Source organism: Priapulus caudatus, unplaced genomic scaffold, assembly GCF_000485595.1.
Source record: "Priapulus caudatus unplaced genomic scaffold, Priapulus_caudatus-5.0.1 Scaffold329, whole genome shotgun sequence".
Classification (NCBI taxonomy): domain Eukaryota; kingdom Metazoa; phylum Priapulida; class Priapulimorpha; order Priapulimorphida; family Priapulidae; genus Priapulus; species Priapulus caudatus.
This window is the reverse complement of record NW_014577390.1, coordinates 145,382-165,612: the sequence shown is the minus strand read 5'-3', so window position 1 is coordinate 165,612 and position 20,231 is coordinate 145,382. Positions and strand designations below refer to the sequence as shown.

At 43.8% G+C, this 20,231-nt stretch overlaps 2 protein-coding genes across 5 annotated transcripts in view; both read right to left on the bottom strand.

Moving 5' to 3' along the window:
* The window catches only part of LOC106809111 (myosin-11-like), a 27,188-nt gene extending 11,918 nt beyond the window's left edge, over positions 1-15,270 (bottom strand). The window contains exons 1-6 of the mRNA XM_014812072.1: positions 15,182-15,270; positions 10,825-10,975; positions 9,858-10,023; positions 9,183-9,402; positions 8,293-8,457; positions 7,019-7,222 (exon numbers count right to left, since the gene is read on the bottom strand). Of these exons, the coding sequence (XP_014667558.1) occupies positions 7,019-7,222; positions 8,293-8,457; positions 9,183-9,402; positions 9,858-10,023; positions 10,825-10,975; positions 15,182-15,223 (948 nt within the window). The 5' untranslated portion in view covers positions 15,224-15,270. The remainder of the gene's footprint in view (positions 1-7,018; positions 7,223-8,292; positions 8,458-9,182; positions 9,403-9,857; positions 10,024-10,824; positions 10,976-15,181) is intronic.
* LOC106809109 (ELKS/Rab6-interacting/CAST family member 1-like) overlaps positions 15,239-20,231 on the bottom strand; it is a 24,063-nt gene continuing 19,070 nt past the window's right edge. For 3 of the 4 annotated variants that reach the window (XM_014812071.1, XM_014812068.1, XM_014812069.1), the window contains 5 exons: positions 19,936-20,051; positions 18,880-18,991; positions 18,505-18,651; positions 17,744-17,827; positions 15,239-15,322 (listed from right to left, as the gene is read on the bottom strand). In XM_014812071.1, coding sequence (XP_014667557.1) covers positions 15,290-15,322; positions 17,744-17,827; positions 18,505-18,651; positions 18,880-18,991; positions 19,936-20,051 — 492 coding nt within the window. In that variant the 3' untranslated portion in view covers positions 15,239-15,289. The remainder of the gene's footprint in view (positions 15,323-17,743; positions 17,828-18,504; positions 18,652-18,879; positions 18,992-19,935; positions 20,052-20,231) is intronic. The other variant, XM_014812070.1, reaches the window with a different exon arrangement.

Here is a 20,231-nt window from a genome sequence, read left to right as displayed (position 1 = left end):
CCACGGTTAGGGCTGAGATCGGCAAGCGCTTCTATCACCTGTGAACGACGGCGCCGGCGCGCTTGCGGGCCGCTGCGGTGCCGCCTGGGCCCTGTCGAATAACATTCACAATTATCTTGAAGAACGACCAGTAAGGCGGCAGGCATGCCTCACGGGCATTATCGGATTAAAAAACCAGCCGCAGTCAAGTCCGAACATTGATTCTGCGTAATTACTATGACTAACCAGGTGAGGCCTACAACCTGAGCTCGAGCTGATCTCTGCCATGTCCCTACCAACTCACGACTAGGAGTATAAAGCAATAAAATTATTGAAAACGCGAGATGCATTTGTCAACCAACCTCGGGGGCGCTCGCCCATGGATAAAAATGCTTTAACAAAATATATAAATTGGTTACTTACTTAGAAATTTAATTGTTACTATTGATGAAATGGTCTCTATAGACAGGTAAACGACTATGCTCCCGTCAATGATGTACTGCGGTGGCTGTATAAGCAACAATGCAGTCATTTAACGTAATATCTAAAAGCTGGGTCTTTTAAACACTACCAACTTTGTATTGGGGCCGCGACTGAATTGAACAACTTCCCAACTAATCCAGAAACACCGATGCCGGCATAGGCTCGGCGCCCCTTATAAACTCATCCAGCAATATATCTCCAATCCGCCTATGCCCACAGCCCATAATAGCGTTGGCGCCGCAAATAGCTCGCCCGCGAGTCGCTCATAGGGAGGCGTAATAGACTCACAATGAATCCGACGGAAATTACAGATCTAATCTAGTAAGCTTAATGGGAATAGACTCTAGAAGATCGTTAATCTACGTTTTCGCCAACCATCGGAGTTGGCCAATCTGGCTTATAATTCCTACATCGTTGACATCCACAATTCGCGCGCCCATTCTCACAAACAAAGTCTTGGGTAGTCCCGGTAGCAAATTCGCCCAGCTTTTAGCCTGACTACAATGCTACTCCACAACCTCCATCATGACCAAGGACCATTGCGTACCCGCCTCGGTTTCGATATACGTCCGCTCCTTAGTTTAAAACGCGAACTGACTAGCCCTGTGGAATGGTGAGGGGCGCTGTACCTTTTCTAAGGTCTCGATAGGGGCGTGTATGCTGTAAAGGCAGTGTTTGATCGGTGCCCGAGCCAGGCCAGTAAGGCTGCCTGATATGTGACTCCATACTGCTTTCTGCAGCCTCTCCTCACCCCTGAAGCAGGCCTAACTACCGGGTACCGTCCTGCCCAGCGAGAGGAAAAAGATTACGAGGGTGATTAAAAAGATTGAATTTGAAAAAATTGATTGAAAGAATTCAGCTTAATAAAAAATAGACAGGTGAACTTCGCAAAAATAAGGGAAAGCAGATTAAGTCGATTTGAAAAAAGTGATTTAAAAAGTGATTAAAAGATTAATTCTTGAGGCGAGGGTTTAAGTGTGTGTGCGGCACGACACAGCACACATGTTGCATCATCATGCACAGGTACAATCCAGGTGGCATGCGTGTTTATGAATGTGAGAAAGGGAGAGAGGAAGGGACGGGGAGGAGTTCAGAGAGGAGCGGAGCAGAGCAAGAACAATGAGAGGGCAGCAGGGGGGGAAGAGGAAGGGGAAGAGACGGAGAGAGAAGGAGTCAGCACGCAGGAAGATGAACGCAGAGAAGGTAAAATTACTGCTGCATTTTTGTACACTTAGTTGGAGAAAACGGTGGAGGAAATGCCTATCGATTCTGTCTCTGTTTGTTTAGCATCGCACCTGTCCTTTATCTACGCACTCGCTTTCCCAACTCCCTGAACATCCTGAGAGGAGAGTATTCCAGTTAGTGTAAAGGCACCGTCCCAGTTGCCACTCAGGCATACTGAAGACAGCGTTGACGTACAGTCATAGAGATGAACATGTTAGATCGACAGAACAGGTAGTCAATTACCAGGTTAGGGGACATGATGTGGCTACTGGTATCCTATGATATGGCATGTTGGTGTGAGGTCGCGAGAATTGGCCCAACAGCCGCACATGCGTATGGCCGCGTGTGTCGTGTGGCAGGTAGGCATGGTTGTAGTGGCACGGCTTGGATGTGGTGTGTAGTGGTGCTGTAGTGACTGATAGCCCTACTGGTGTGTAGGGTGCGTGTGAGGTGCCTGTGAGGTGGTGTTGTCAAGAGTGTTGGGTAGTGGGTGATGTAAGCTAGTGTGGTGTCGCGTAAGTGTACTAATGTGTAGTGGTGCGTGTAGTAGCTGTGTAGGCTGGTCCGTGGGTTCATTGACATGTACTCTGATGATCGTCAGGTGGTAGTGTGTTGCTGCGGCTGCGTTGTACCTGGTTGTGTACTGGGTGTGCTACTGGTGTGTAAACTGGGTGCTGTAGTGGTGTTGTACTGGTGTGTCACTGGTGTGGTAGTAGCGTGTTGTGTTGATGTGGTATGCTGGTGTAATACTGGTGTGTAGTAGTGGCCTGGTTGTGCTGTGTAACGTGGTGCTGTACTGGTGTGTAGTAGTGCTGTCTGTGTTTGTGTAGTATGTGTTGGGTGCCTTGGTGTACTGGTGTGCTCTTTTTTTACTCGGTCGTGTAGTGGTGTGTACTGGTGTGGTAGCTGGTGTGTAGTAGTCGTTGTATGTGGCTCGTGTAACTAGTGTGTATCTGGTGTGTACTGATGTCGTAGTAGGTTGTGTTGGTGCTAGTGTACTGGCTGTGTTACTCGGTGTGTAAACTGGTGGTGTATGCTTATGGTGTAAGTGTCTTTGTTGTACTGGTGTGTACTGGTGTGTAGTGGTGTGTAGTAGTGTGTTGTGCTGTGTACTGGTGGTACTGGGTGTAGTGGTGTGTAGTAGTGTGTTCTGTGCTGTGCTGCTAGTGTGTGTGTGCTGTGTAACTGGTTGTGTACTGGTGTGTAGTGTTGTGTCACTGGTGGTGTACTGGTGTGTTACTGTTTGTGTTAGCGTGGTGTGTAGTACAGTGTGCTTGTGCTGTGTACTGGGTGTGTACTCGGTGTGTACTGTGTGGTACTGGTGGTGTTAGTAGTGTGTTTGTGCTGTGTACTTGGTGTGTCATCTGGTGGTGTACTGGTGATGTAGTAGTGTGTAGTGTTGTTTGGGGCGGGTTTTCTTTTTTTTTTTAACCTGGGTGTTTGTAACTGGTGTGTAGTGGTGTGTACTGGTTGTGTACTGGTGGTACTGGTGCTGTACTGGTCGTGTAGTTAAGTGTGTTTTTGTGCTGTGTCACTGGTGTGTACTGGTGTGGTACTGGTGTGTACCTCGGTGTGTAGTAGTGGTGGTTGTGCTGTGTAAGCCTGGTGGTGTACTGGGTGGTGTACTGGTGGTGTAAGTAGTGTGTTGTGCTGGTGTACTGCCTTGGTGTGTACTGGGCCTGTTAGTGGTTGTGTACTGGTGTGTACTGGTGGGTGTACTGGTGGTGTAAGTAGTGTTCGTGTCTGTGTTGTTTGTACTGGGTGTGTACTGGGGGTGTGGTAGTCGTGCTGGTAGTAAAAGTGTGTTGTGCTGTGTTTGGTGGTGTACTGGTGTGTACTGTGTGTAAGATATGGTGTGTAGTAGTGTGTAGTGCTGTGTAGTAGTGTGTTGTGCTGTGTACTGGTGTGTAGTAGTGTCAATATTCAACCTGTGGCTGAATAAAAAGTTAGTTAATGAGTGACACAGATGACAAAGCCCTTCTTTGTAGAGCTTCACCTGCTGTTGAGAGATGCTTGCAGGCTGACTTCTAGGCGCAGCGCTTCCTGCGTACAGCGCAGCTTTGTGTCGGTGTCTCTCTGCTGCACCTCGGCATCCAGTAACTTCTCCTGCTGCTGCAGGGATTCCCTGCTCCTCATCGCCAGCTGCTCTCTTGCTGCCTCCAGTTCGACGGAAAGCTGGTGTGCCTGTGCCGCCAACTTGCTCCTTTCCTGCACCACGCTATCCCTGCAGTAATCCCAAGCATCTTATCTTAGCTGGTGTGAATGTACATTAATCTCTACCTTGCAACTTTTCATATGCATCTTATCGCTATAACTTGTGCTATGATATCGTATGGTTATCTTATATGGTTATAATATCTTATCATACGCTGATATGCTCTTATCTTATGGTTATATTATCTTATCACATGTTGTTAAACTGTTATCTTAGGGTTATATCATATTATCCTATGCTGGTATGATCTTATCTTCTGGTTACATTATGTTATCACACACCACTATGCTCTTATGTAAGATGCTTATTACTTGAGCAACCTACCTGTGATCCTGCCACTCTTGTGCTGATCTGTCAAATGACTGGTTTAGCTCCAACTTCTGGTCCTTAAACTTCTGCTTTAGTGCCATCAGCTTGGACTGTAACACAATGAATGATCGCATGACTAACTGCTAAATAATGACATAGGGGAGTACTGTCTGTTCATTTTTAGTTCACATATGACAAAATCCTACAGTACAAGTTGCATGACACTAATTACATGCTTTCGATTCATACAATACACAGGTGATAAGTGACAAAATTACACCAAAGAACTGAAGTATAGCAGAACACAACACCACATGATGATGGAATGGTACATCACACTAACATGTGGCAGAATGTTACAAGGCGAAACCAACGTAGGCCGCAAAACTTTACAGTTGGTTTGGTTGGATAGAAATATGGCCTCTAACTGTAAATACGGAAGGCACTGCGCCGGCAGCTATAAAACAGATGGGGACATTGAAGTGGCAGCTGTGAAACATAGAGGGCACTGCAGTGGCAGCTGTGAAACATAGAGGGTGCTGAAGTGGCAGCTGTGAAACATAGAGGGCACTGCAGTGGCAGCTGTGAAACATAGAGGGTGCTGAAGTGGCAGCTGTGAAACATAGAGGGTGCTGAAGTGGCAGCTGTGAACATAGGGGCACTGCAGTGGCGCAGCCTGTGAAACATAGAGGGCACTGCAGTGGAGCTGTGAACATGGAGGGCACTGCAGTGGCAGCTCGTGAACCATAAAGGGCTGCTGCAGCTGGCAGCGCTAAAACATAGAGGGCGCTGGGCAGTTGGCAAGCTATCGACACAAGAATGGCACTGCGGTTGCAACTTGAGAAGCATAGGAGGGTGCTACAGTTTGCAGCTGTAAAATGGGGGCGCCCTCTCTGCAACATTAAGGAGTGCGCTACAGTGTTGCCAGCTGTGAAACCTAGAGGGCGCTGTCTACCTGCAGCTGCCTCGATAGTGTTGCTGTAGGATCACGGCATGTAGTTCTCCTGTTCGTACAAGACCGTCGCGAAGTTGTTGCCTCTCTCATTGTAGCAGCTCACCTGGTTTTATTCTCCACTTGCAGCGCGCCCGCCTTCAAGGTCTGAGCGTGTGTTTCTGCTAGCCTTCACAGAGCTTATCATGGCGTCTGCAACCTGGAACACAGCATTATGTCACAGTAATAGTCACAAAGCATGGTATTTTCTCCAGTCATATGCTCCAGAGCTTCATAATGGTCTCAGCCTGTACACAGCAACATAGTCACAGTAATGGTAACACGCCATGGTATGCGTCACGTATGTCACAGAGCCTCACATAGTACCTAGCGTCCCCTATCCCGGCGCCGTGCATCATCACAGTAAATATCACATAGTTCTCGATGAATGCCAGAGATAATGCACTCTTACACACATTAATGAATACTAGGTATAAAATTAGTCTAAAACACTGCCAGTCAGAATCAATTCATAATCGACAGTCTAAACAGCAGTCTTAGTTGTGCACTGCCGTCACATATAACCGACCTCAGCTTCATACCATGCAGCGCCACAAAACTAGTAAGAAACTTCATTACTTGGGGGCCCTTAATAAATTTCGAATATAAAGCAAAAACATATTAAAAACTAAAATTCATATAACTAAAAACATATAAGTGCATGGTGAGCTTGTTAAAGGGACAGTAGCCTCAGGATTTTACTGCATACAAAAAATGTACTTTACTGTTAACAAATCGTCTATACCCACATGTCATTTTGTCACCAGATATTAATTATTATTTACACATCAACGCTACAAAATTTGAACGGCCATGACACCCGCGACCGTGCTGCCACCCTGAAAAGTTGCCGTATTTGCCATTTTTTTTGCAAGGTAAATGACGGAGCGCGGCAGCTATCACAATAAGGCAATATTATATTTATACCTAAATGCTATTTAACCGAACGGATCATTCAGTTTTAGGCAAATTTATCATATTATAACTTTGAACTAATATTGTGTTCTTATAAGATATTACAATCCTTTTGGCTTTTAAATGAATAAATAAGAATACCCTCGGTCTGTAAGCCCTTGGCTGGAAAAATGGTTATGCGCAACTTCTTCATATCGTGCGCTCTGAGTGTGCGCCACCGTCGTTGTATCAAACTGGTAGTCGTTAGTTTTCAAAACATTTTTTTTTAAAAATATTTCTAATAGTGATTGAACCGCATGAAACTTTTTATGTAGCCGCAATTTTATAAACCTAAATTAGCTTGAAAATAACCCTAGAACCTAGAGGCTACTGTTCCTTTAAAGGGAATCGAAGAGGTATACATTCAACCACAGACACAAGGTAACCATGGACGCCTGGTAACCATGGACGCCTGGTAACCATGGACGCCTGGTAACCACAGACACAAGGTAACCAAGGGTGTAACGTAACTCGCGTAAACCACGGACACAAGGTAACCATGGACACCTGGTAACCATGGACACCTGGTAACCATGGACACAAGGGTAACCATAGACACCTAGTCACCACGGACACAAGGTATAACCACAGACACCTGGTAACACAGACACAGGTAAACATGGATGCCTGGTAAACTACGGACACAAAGTAACACGGGACACCTGGTAAGCATGGACACAATGTAACCATGAACACCTGGTAACCATAAACACCCAGTAATAATGAACACAAAGTAACTGCTGACACCTGGTAACCTCTAATACATGGTAACCATAGATACCTAGTAACCACGGACACAGGATAGCCATGGCAGCCCGAGTACCCACACCAGCTGCTATAGCACAAAACGAGTCGTCATCTACCTTCTGTTTACGCACGAGTTCAAGCTCGCGGCCAACGTGGGCAGTGCGTTCTTCCCCCGCCCTCCTTGCAGCCTCCTCCTCCTGCAGCTGAGCCTTGAGTGACTGTAGCTCCTGCTCGTACATGTGCTGGTTGGCAAGGTAGTGGTTCTTGGACTCAGTGACTGTGGTGAGGTTTGCCTCTGTCTCATGCAGCTGTGCAAGCAGCTGTGCAAGCGCATGCAGCCCAGACAGAACTGTGAGTGGGGGCTGTGACACATACAGCAGTACATGTGACACATACAGCAGTACATATGACACACACAGGGGTACATGTGACACATACAGCAGTACATATGACATGCACAGGAGTACATGTGACACATGCAGCAGTACATATGACACACACACACAAAAGGGTACATGTGACACATACAGAGGTATATGTGACAATGACAGTTTGTAAAGGTGTGATACACACAGGGATACATGTGACAAGAACAGACTGTGAGGTCATGATACATATAGAAAATAAGGAATGTTGAGTGTGTGATACATACAGGAGGACCAGGGTATATAACAATGGCAGTTTAAGGGAAATTAGTACTGTGACAAACACTGATCAGTCAGGGAGAGAGCAACAGATACAAGGGAAGACATAACAATAATGAACAGTGAGCAGGGAAGTGTGTGATACACAAGTGTAACATGTAAAAATGGTGTGTGAGGGAATGATGTGGAGAGTAGTACTGTGACAAAAATGAGTGATCTGTGAGCGGGAGGGTATCACATTAATCATTCGTGGTGTAGAGATTGAGTGAAGATCATTGGTGGAAGTGCATATAATTAATGATGATGAAACTAGTTCTGCTTAAATCATGTGCATCAAATCAAATTTCAGGTTTAGAAACAATATTACAGCAGCTGGTTTCATCAAGTCTTTGCAAGTTTATAGATAAAACAAAACAAAATACATAAGAACATGGTGAATGTTTATACTGCCTCGAAAACTTACCTGTTTTTGTAAGGCCTAATATGCACACAGTCAAACCAATGTTAGTGGACACCTCTGTAGAAGGAGCACCTGTCTATAGTATGATTTTTGGCCCTTCTATTGAGTGGGAGTTACACAATAAAACAACCTCCATAGAATGAACACATCTATAAAGGTTCTCAACAAGTTGTCACACTACAAGTTGCCCTTAAGTGACCCTCACACACAGGTTTGACTGTATTTGTGATTCAGGGAAGTAAATAAAATGTGGAGAGAATACACAGATGCTGTGTAACAACATTACCTTGTTGATTCGGGTGACAATCTCTTGTTTATCCTCCTCTAGATGGCGCTGCTGCTGGTGATGTTTCTGCTCGGCATGTTGAAGCTGCACCTCTGTAGACAACTGCTGCTTGTCGAGCCGTGCTTCCACAGCCTTCCTTTCTATCCCTACCTCCTCCAACTTCTCCTGTACAAGGCAAGGGTTCATAGAATCATTGATTCACATCGACAAGCATTAGCTCTGGAAAAGAGTAATTATGATAACAGCCTGGACATTGAGAGGTGCTAGAGTGAGAAAGAGTTTATTGCAGGTAAAATTTACGCAAGTTATAAGCGGTGCACAAAGGACATGATACGCAATGTTGGCTCATAGAAATGCAGAACAAACATAGTCTTTTAAACAAGTGTCAATGTGGAGAATGCCTAACATATAGCAATGGAAATGCACACAAATAATAATGTAGAAGAGGGTTGAAGTTAGCACGTCTATTTATCTACACAAGAGCTTCTACATTGAAATAACGTTAAATAATGCAGGCAAAAAAAAATTTATACATAAGTAAGCAAAGCTGCTTACAGAACATGATTGCAAGAACTGCCTAGGCCAGGAACTTGTTATTAAACTAAGAGGGATCAATGTTTGCATGAAATTAATTCAGGCCCAGCTGAGTTAAGTACATGTTGCTGTGAGATTGTTGATTTATACTTAACCATGACGTGTGTCTGCATTTGTGGATATATATAATAAAGTAATGTATATTTATATACGTGTGTGTGTGTGTGTGTGCGTGTGCGTGTGCGTGTGCGTGTGCGTGTGCGTGTGCCGTGTGCGTGTGCGTGCATGCGTGTGCGCGCATATTGCTGTGAGATTGCTGATTGATATGTTGATGAGGGTTTTATATGTCGTTGCACCTGCAGGTGGCGGTTAGTGGCAGTGAGAGCAGCCAGCTCTGCCTTTAGCTCAGCAATGATGCCGAGAGCCTGAGAGTTCTGCGTGTCCAGCGATGCTGCTCTCGTCCGCAGTGCTTCACTCTGCAGCGTCTGCTCCTGCAAGCGTTCCGTTGTCCGCTCGTGCGTGGCGACCGCGGCCTGCGCCTGCCGCAGCGCCCCTTGTGTCTGCTCCAACTCTCTTCTGCATCAGCCACATACATTGACAGTTATCAGAGGTATTTGTCGAGAACAGAAACACTGTGCGTTCAGGGAGGGCAACCGACCTACGTGCCTGGTGTGATCGACAGGCAGCTCTAGTCAATCAGCATTCTGTAATAACGTTCTAAAAATAATGCTTAGTAATGAGGTCTCGTTAAGGATACACTCAAGTGTTTGCAGGGGCATTGCTCTAATAAAGAGAAAGTGTTTATTTACAGATGAATCAAATCAATCACGTTTTATTTATAGATGAGATGTATCTCTATGCTCAAGCCTAAAGATTTCATTAAATTTCAAGCACGTAATTATTTAACAACACAAATTTTGAATTTTTATCTAAAAATGATATTTTTGATATTTCTCAGTTACCACAAAGAGTATGAAAGCAAATTTCTCGCCACAAGTTAAGCTCACTGCAATTGCAGCTCAGTGGCACACCTTAGTTGTTTCATCTCCCCTTCGATGCTGCCACGGTCCTTATGCAGACGCTCAACATCATACAAGGATTGGTTGTGCGTGCTGGCAAGTGTCTGCTGATATTGCTGCTCCACATCTGATACTCGTGCTTCCTGTCTCGCCAGGCTTTGCCGCAAACTGTGAACCTCTACGTAACAATATTCAACAACAGTCAATAACAATGCTTACACAACAACAGTATACAAGGGTACGGCAACAGTCAACAATGGCTACAAAATAAAAGTCATTAACAACAGTCAACATTGGTCACACAATAAAAGTCAACAACAACAGTCAACAATGGTTACGCAATAACAGTCAACAATGGTTATGCAACAACAGTCAACAACAAAATTCAACAATGATTACACAATAACGGTGAACAACAACAGTCAGCAATGGTTATATTACAACAGATAATAAGAGTCAACAATAGTCAACAACCATACTAACAACAGTTAACAATGGTCAACAATAGTGTATTTGTGCATGTGTGCATGTGTGCAGCTCATAGGGTCTATGTCCACCAGGGTACTATAGGAGGGTACCCTGGGTACGGTTCGATATATCAGAACGTACCCTGGTTACTATCTGATATGGTTAGGGTTAGGGTTAGGGTTAGGGTTAGGGAGTAGGCGTAGGTGACTCCCTAGATTCGTTAGTGGAGTAGGCGAGGTACGGTCCGACATATCAAATAGTTACCAGGGTACCCTCCGATAATAACCCGGGGGACATAGACCCTCTCAGCATGTGTGCGTATGTGCCTACACTTGTAAACGCATGTGTGTGCCTGTGTGATGGTGTGCCTGCAAATGTGCATGCGTGTGTGCATGTGCATCTGATAGTGTACAAGTGTGTGTGTGTGTGTGTGTGTGTGTGTGTGCGTGCGTGCGTGCGTGCATGCGTGTGTGGTTGTGTATGTGTGTGCGCGTGCTTGCATCACGCTTACCGGCAGCTAGAGAGTTCCTCTCCTCACGCAGAGTTGAACAGCTCTCCTGACTCGCCTCCAACCGGTGACGGTACATTGACAACTCCAGCTGTATCTTCTCCAGCTCCTCCCCTACCTTCATCCTTGCACTTTCCTCGATCTGACACTTATCCTACAACGAGGAACATCTATGTTAACAGCTGGTTACTGATGTTTATTTTGCAGCTGTGAGTATCTATATTAAACAGCTGGTTACTGAATTTTATTTTGCCGAGTGATGAGAGATCTATGTTAACAGCTTGGTTACTGACTATTTACCTCAGTGTGAATATCTATGTTAACAGCTGGTACTGATGTTTATCTGAATGTGCATCGATGTTAACAGCTGTTCGTATATTTACCTTCGGAGTGAGATATATATGTTAACAGCTGCGTTTACTGAATATTTATCCTGCAGTGTGAGATATCTATGTTAACAGCTGCCGTGCGGATTGTTTATCCTGAAATGTGAGTATCTATGGTAAGCTGGGTACTAATTATTGATCCTTCAGTGTGTGTATCTATAGTTAACAGGGTTACTAATATTTATCTTCAGCTGTGTGTATCTATGATTACAGCTGGTGCGCGATATTTGATCCTGCAGTGCTGTGAGTATCTATGTTACGAGCTAGTTACTGATGGTTCTTGCAGGCTGTGAGTATCTATGTTACACAGGCGGTTACTCGATATTGATCCTGCAGTGAAAGACATGCTGATATCTATGTGAAACAGCTAGTCTACTGATAGTTATCCTACCGTGATGAGATATCTATGTTAAACAAGCTGTTCTGATATTTTTCCTGCTCAGTGTGAGATATCTTATTAACAGCTGGTTACTGATGTTTATCCTGCAGTGTGAGATATCTATGTTAAAGCTGGAAGTCTACTCTATAATTTATCCTGCAAGGTGAGATATCTATGGTTAACAGCTGGTTACTAAGAATGTTTATCCTGCAGTGCTGTTGTACTATGTTAACAGACTGGTACTGATATTGATTCTGCAGTGTGAGATATTATGTTACAGACTGTGTTATTGATATGTTATCTGGCAGTGTGAGATAATCTATATTAAACAGCTGGTTATGATGTTTATCCTGCGAATGTGAGATATCTATGTTAACGCTTGGCTTACTGATATTTATCCTGCAGTGTGAGATATCTATAGTAAACAGCTGGTTTTGATGTTTATCCTGCAGCTAGTGTGCATATCGATGTGTACGCTGCGTTACTATTATTTATCCTGCAGTGTGAGATATCTATGTTAACAGCTGGCTGAGCTCTTTTTTCGGTTCACTGGATATTTATCCTGCAGTGTTTGATATCTATGATTAACAGTGTGTACTGATATTTATCCTGCAGATGTGAGATATCTAAATACAGCTGGTTACTTGATGTTTATCCTGCAGTTGAATATCTATGTTAACAGCTGGGTTACTTTATTTATCTCGCCCATCAGGTGAGTTTCTATGTTAACAGCTGCGGTACTGACTGTTTTCCTAGCAGTGGGAGATATCTATGTCTTAACAGCTGTTATGATATATTATCGGGCAGTGTCGAGAGAATCTATGTTAACAGCTGCGTTACTGATATTTATCCTGCAGCTGTGGATATCTAATCATTAACAGCCTGCGTTACTGATGTATATTCCGCAGGTGTTGATATCCTATGTTAAACAGCTAGTTCTATATTTATCCTGACAGGTGAAGATATCTATGTTACAGCTGGTTACTGATATTTATCACTTCAGTGATGTGCATATCTATGTTAACAGCTGGTCTATATTTATCCTTCGACTGTGGATATCTATTTTAACAGCTGGCTTACTATATATTATCTTCAGTGTTGATATCTATTAAGTTAACAGCGGTGGTTACGGATATTATCCTGCCAGTGTGTGATATCTGGTTAACAGCTAGTTTACTTATGTTTAATTTTGCAGTGTGGATATCCTATGTAACAGCTGGGTTACTTTATTTATCTGCAGTGTGGAGATATCTATGTAACAGCTGTTATTGATGTTATCCTGCAGTGTGAGATATCTGATGTTAACAGCTGGTTACTGAGTTTATCTGCCGACAGTGTGGAGATATCTATGTTAACAGCTGGTTACTGATATTTATCACATGCAGTGGTGAGATATCTGATGTTAACAGCTGGTTACTGATATTTATCCTGCAGGTGAGATATCTATATACAGCTGGTCTGAGTTTATCCTGCAGTGGTGATTAATCTATGTTAACGCTAGTTACTGAGTATTTATCCTGCAGAGTGTGAGATATCTTGTTAACAGCTGAGTTATGAGTATTTATCCTTCAGTGTGTGATATCTATGATTTACAGCGCCATGACGTTACTAATATTATATTCTTCGTGATGTGATATCTATGTTAACAGCTGCTGTTACTCATATTATCTTCAGTGTGTGATATCTATGTTACAGCTGGATTACGGATATTTATCCTCGGGTGTGTGATATCTATGTTAACAGCTGTTACATGATGTTTATTTGCAGGCTGTGAGAAATCTATGTAACAGCTGTGATGATATTAATCCTGCAGGTGTGTGATATCTATGTTACAGCTAGTTACTGATATTTATCCTGCAGATGTGAGATTCTATGTTACAGCTGGTTACTGATATTTATCCTTGCCGTGGTGAGAGATCTATCTATATTAAACAGCTGGTTACTGGATGTTTATCCTGCCAGTGTGAGCATATTCTTGGTAAAAGCTGGATTACTTGTTATTTTCCTCAGTGCTTAGAGATATCTATGTTAACAGCTGGTTGATTGATGTTTATTCCTGCAGTGTGTGATATCTATGTTAACAGCTAGTTACTGATATTATCCTGCAGTGTAGAATATCTATTATAACAGGCTGCGTTATGATATGTTTCCCTGCCAGTGTGAGATATCTATGTTTAACAGCTGGTTACTGTGTGTTTATCCCTGCAGTTGCTGATATCTTATGTTAACAGCTGGGTTAGCTGTATTTATTTTGGCAGTAGTCGCGGGTAGATATCTAATGTTAAAGCTGTTACTGATAGGTTATCCTGCAGTCAGTGTGATATCTATGTTAACAGCTAGTTACTGTTTTTATCCTGCAGTGTGGATATCTATGTTAACAGCTGCGCTTACTGATATTTATCCTTGCAGTGTGTGATATCCTATGTTAACAGCTTAGTTACTGATATTTATACTGCAGTGTGAGATATCTATCGTTAACAGCTGGTTACTGATAGTTTATCTGCAAGTGTGAGATATCTTATGTTAAACAGCTGGGCGTTCCTGATGTTTATCCTGCAGGCTGTGGATATCTTATGTTAACAGCTGGTTACTGATATTTATCCTTCAGGTGATGTGATATCTGATGTTAACAGGCTGGTTACGGAGTGATTTAGTCCTGCGAGGGGTTGTGGAGATATCTATGTATACAGCTGGGTTACGAGTATTTATCCTTCAGTGACGGTTGATCTATGTTACAGGCTTGTACTGCATATTTATCCTGCAGTGTGAATATCTATGTTAACGCTGTTACGATATTTATCCTTCAGTGTGTTGATATCTATGTTACAGCTGCGTTACTGAATATTTATCCTGCCGTGTGAGATATCTTATGTTAACAGCTGGTACTGATAGTTTATCTGACAGTGTGTGATATCTATGTTAACAGTGTTACTGGATGATACTGTATTCTCCTGCCAGGATGAGATATCTATGTTACCAGCTGGTTACTGATGTGTTTATCCTGCAGTCGTGTGGATATCTATGTTTAAAGCTTGGTTACTGATGTTTATCCTGCACGGTGTGTGAGTAGCTTGTCTAACAAGCTGGTTACGGATATTTATCCTGCAGGTGAGTATCTTATGTTAACGCAGTTACTGATATTTATCCTGCAGTGTGAGATGATCTATGTAACAAGCTGGTTAGACGGATACTTTGATCCTGCAGTGATGTGATATCTATGTTAACACGCTGAGTTACTGATATTTATCCTGGCAGTTGATGAGGATATCTATGTTAACAGCTGGCTTACTGAGTTTTCCTGCAGTGGAGAGATATCTATGTTTAACAGCTGACGTTACTATATTGGTATCCTGGCAGTTGAGAGTATCATGGTTAACAGCTGGTTACTGGATATATCCTGCAGTGTGAAGCTATCTATGTTAACAAGCTGGTTACTTATATTTATCCTTGGCCAGTGTAGAATCTATGTTAACAGCTGGTACTGATATTTATACCTGTGCCAGTGTGAGATATCTATGTAACACTGGGTTACTGATGTTTATCCTGTGCAGTATGAGATACTATACAGCGACACAGTACTAATAACTTGGCACACCTTCATGATTACTGCAGAGTTGTGTTCACGGTCCCGTTCCATCTGCAGTCTCTCCTGCTCCGTTTTGCCTTCTCTCTAGCTGCTTAGATGCACTCTCATATCCTTCCTTCAGCTACCACTCTCAGTCTTCTCCTTCTGGAAACTATAAGCAGTAGAATAAAGGTATGGATAAAGAAGATATTAGGAGAACTGATACTGCAAGTGTTTGATAAAAAATGTATATAATCAGGATATAATGTATAATGTATTTTTTAATATATGCATCCTAACCAGTGCTCAAAGCTCGTTAAAATTCCAGGTCGCCCAAATATAAAAATATAGGCCAGTCAAAACTTCAATCCACTCTTCCGAAAATTAATCCACTGGCCTGTAATAAAATGTTCAACAATAAACTGCTTATCTGTATCAGAAGGTATCAGCATAAAAATGCACTAAGTATCATAATAAGTATATAATATATACAAACATATTTTGTGTCAGAGGGCAGAAGTTAATTATTTGGCCGACACTGTTGTCAGACACTCAGCCAGCTGAAATATGAGGCGATGCATTGCATGCATTGGCAAAAAGGTAGTCGCCCAGCAGTTCAATCAAGGGCGAGTGAAATGAGCATTTAGGCAAGTTCCACTCACCCCGCAGTGTTTTCACTCAACATTTTGAGCACTGATAACCCGTGATTGCTTCTAACCCTAACCTACTAAAGCGAGCAAGAGTGATGCCCTTACGTGAACAAAGGCAACAAGGAATAAGTGCGAATAAGCGACATATATAAGACATAATAAAGTGCAGGGCATGAACAATGACGTATAAAGAAAACACTGGAAACCCCGCAGGAGCGGGGAGGGGGTAACTCCAAAGCCCGGGGGGCGGAAGTACCCCTTCCACCGGTAGGCCGAGTTTTTTAATTTTGGGGTCACAATCAGAGGCGCCGAGACGTCGGGGGCAGGGGGGGCCACGGCCGCCCTCCAATCTAAAAGTGGGAGGGGGCAAAACCAAAAAGCCCCACCCAAAAAAAGAATGGGAAAAGAAAAAAAATTGTAATGAGCTAAGACGTTGATACAGTAATTACTACAACGTCTCAAAACTAAATTATATACATCCAGTTTTAAAGCGTTTGTCGCTGGCGCCGCTTTGCAGTGAATTGACGGCTCACTGCGGCACACACAGCGGGCTCACGCACAACGCGCTCAGCACACACTGTCACGACACATGCGGCTCACGCACAACCGCACACACATGCCGCTCACGTTACACACAAAAACGCAAGAAACAACCAACAAGCGGAAGAGATGCGCTTCACAGCGCTCACAGCAGCAATACGCGCTCAGAATGCACACAACCGTCACACACACCGCCGTAATCACGCACACACGTCGCACACACGCGCTCACGCACACACGTCGCACACACGCGCTCACGCACACACGTCGCACACGCATACACGTCGCACACACGCGCTCACGCACACACGTCGCATACAAGCGCTCACGCACACACGCGCTTACGCACACACGCGCTCACGCACACACGCGCTCACGCACACATGTCGCACACACGCGCTCACGCACACACGCGCTCACGCACACGCACACATGTCGCACACACGCGCTCACGCACACACGTCGTATACACGCGCTCACGCACACACGTCGCACACACACGCGCTCACGCACACACATCACACACACGCGCTCAGCACACATGCGCTCACGCACACACGCGCTCACGCACACACGTCGAACATACGCGCTCACGCACACACGTCGCACACACGCGCTCACGCACACACGTCGCACACACGCGCTCACGCACACACGTCGCACATACGCGCTCACGCACACACGTCGCACACACGCGCTCACGCACACACGTCGCACACATGCGCTTACGCACAAACGCCGCACACACACACACCGTGACACACGCCACACACATGAGCTCATGCACACACGCGCTTACGCACACACGTCACGCACACGCGCTCACGCACACATGTCGCACACACGCGCTCACGCACACACGTCTACGGCTACGGGTACCAGTCTAGCCTGCTGCCTAGCTTGCACGTAAACTCGGAAAAAAACGGAAAACGCGGAAACAATTCTGGGATCGGGAAAAAAGCGGAAATCTGCGGAAACGCGGAAAATTTTCATGCCTGCAGGTGAAGATAACTTCTTCTTCTTTTTTTCGGTTACTTTATTCTATATTGGACTCAAGGGTTTAAATCCACATCAGTAACCCACTCCAGGAATCTGGCTCGGTCCAGTTTTTGGCAGCTCTTTCATTGCACAATTTATTTGAAGCAGATTTTTTACGACTGTATGACCTTACTAACATCAACCGGTGACGGGAAGTTTTTTTCACACTCTATCTCTTTTTGCTGAGTGCTAAGCAGAGAAGCAGTGTGTACCATTTTTCAAGTCTTTGGTATGACCCGGCCGGAAGTTGAACCCACGACCTTCCGCATGCGAGGCGAGCACTCTAACATTGAGCCATTGCTGCGGTGCTTAACTAAACCTGATTAAATGGATGGCGGCTTAATATGATGAATGGGGTACTCACTGTATCGTACTCTGCAGTAAACCTTCTCTCCAGTGTGATGTTTGCATCTCTGAGTAATTGTACATCTTTGCTCGTATTGTTTAACTGTAACAATAACGAGTCAGTGAGTTTAACAATGACCATTAATGTGAGTGTGGAAGGGATTGAGGTTTCCTTAAGTACTGGAAGGAGATAGAGATACACAGAAGCTTAAATGCAGAGATAAGTCATACAACACATGTTGTTCACACAAATCACATAAAGGGTGACAGTGACAGCTTACGTCAGGTGTTACGCGACCAAACAGTGATGGCATCTGTTGCAGATTCCTCTATAAATAGAATAAGTTAGTAGGATACAAGGTTCTCCCAAAGAATTTAAGATGGCATGTCAGGCAATTGAGCAATTCAAATAATTGGAGTCAATTAGGCATGTCATAAGCAACCCAAATACACAGGTAAACTCAATCTGTTCGAAGATAAGTACACATCAAGCTGTGAAAACACAGCATGACTATGTAGCGATTGTCAAAGTAAACGCACATGGAAATTAAGGCATGTCGATTAGGCAACTAACCCATGTCAGAGAATCTATGGGATGTCACAAAAGCAGCTTCAGCTTTGAAGGCATGTCAGACCTGACATGCATTAAAAATCTGAGGAGAACACTGGCGATAGCATTGATGATTGAGGTTTCATTAGACTATACAACTCATCATGTGAGGTGACCACCAGCACTACGATTGGCACAGCACAGCAGAGAACAGCACACAGGCTACATACTTGGGCCTTCAATTCTGCCTTATCTGCCTCCTGAGACAGAACACTGCGATTGACTAGACGCAGCTCAGTTTCCATAGCAACCAATTGTTTATCTTTAGCATGGAGCTGAGACTCTATAAACTGCAGCTTTTTCTTTAGGTCTTTCAGCTGAAAGTGTATCCACTTACAACTAAGCATTTTTATATATATAAAAAAACGAAACAAATTGAAGAAAAAAAATATATAATTGCCCTACGCATATGTGAACCATTTGTTTAATTATACAATCACATATTTAAACAGAAAATAAAAAGAGAAATATGAAAAGAAACTTACTCTAAATAAAATTATTCTTGTGGCTTGCTAATATTTCACATTTCTCTTTCTAATTCTCACCTTTACTAATGCATCTGCTTCATTTGGCTCCCTGCTGCCACCTAGTGGTGACTTCTGTAGTTGAGCTGAGCTGAGCTGTGTGTTCAGTGATTCAATGTCAAGCTTCTGTCTCCTAAATGTGCACAAATAGCATGGGAACACTCAACCACAGTTGGCAGCACCAGTTCTACACAGACGGCGGTGTGATTTTATTATTACACATGTATTTCATTTTAATCAAAGACATTGCACTATTTTGTAGTGTTGTACACATCTACGAAATTGATTCACGTTCCTCTCGTGTGGCTGCCCCATGTTTCACATCAATAGTATAACAGCAGGGGTAGAAATTAACCTTTGAACACGGGAGTCCAACGGACTCCCTACCCTCAAAAACAGGGAGTCCGCAGCAAAATGAGGGAGTCCGCAGTCTGAGGTTCAAAATTAAAGATCTTAACAATAACGCATGTGCTTATTTTTAAGATTCATGCAGTTGCACGTCTGCCAAATTTTCATTGGACAGTAGCTGAAAAAATACGGTAATTGCGCGAGGCCGTGCTCTGGAACAAACTAATTAGTATAGCAGAATTTTCAGGCAGTCACACAGACTCCTGCATATGTCAAACCAGGGAGTCCGACAGTAAAACAGGTAGTATTTGACTCCCGACTCCCGTTAATTTCGCACCCTGTAACAGGCTATAGTAAATGCCTGTAAACGCCAGACACATGCAGGTACGACAGAGAGGCAGAGAGTGAGAGAGAGAGGGAGAGAGAGAGATAAATGTGCTGCAGTTAGACGATTCCCTCTACAATGCCCTACACTAACGTAAAAGCATCCTACAGAGACTTCAGCTCTACTTCATCTGCTAACGGCTGCTCTATCACACTTCCTTCTACCATGCATGATACTAACCTAACAACGTCCTGCAGGGACTTCAGCTCTATTTCATCTGCTGACCGCTATCACACTTCCTTCTACCAAGCATGATACTAACCTAACAACATCCTGCAGAGACTTCAGGTCTACTTCATCTGCTGACCGCTATCACACTTCCTTCTACCATGCATGATACCAACCTAACAACATCCTGCAGAGACTTCAGCTCTACTTCTCTCTCATGTAGCAGACGTTTTGCAGTCCCAGCATCATCGACTGTCCCCGTGCAATTGGCAATGTGGCTTAAGTTGTTATCCTACATGCAGGCAACACATATACATTAATATCACGATGGTAAGGATACAATATGGCACGGAGTTCACATTTCTGTGGGTTCATACAGTACTGTTTCTGTGGGTACATATTCATACAGTGAGAAATTCATTTATTGCAGTAGCACTGCCTTATGCCACTGCCTTGGAACTGTAGCACTTGT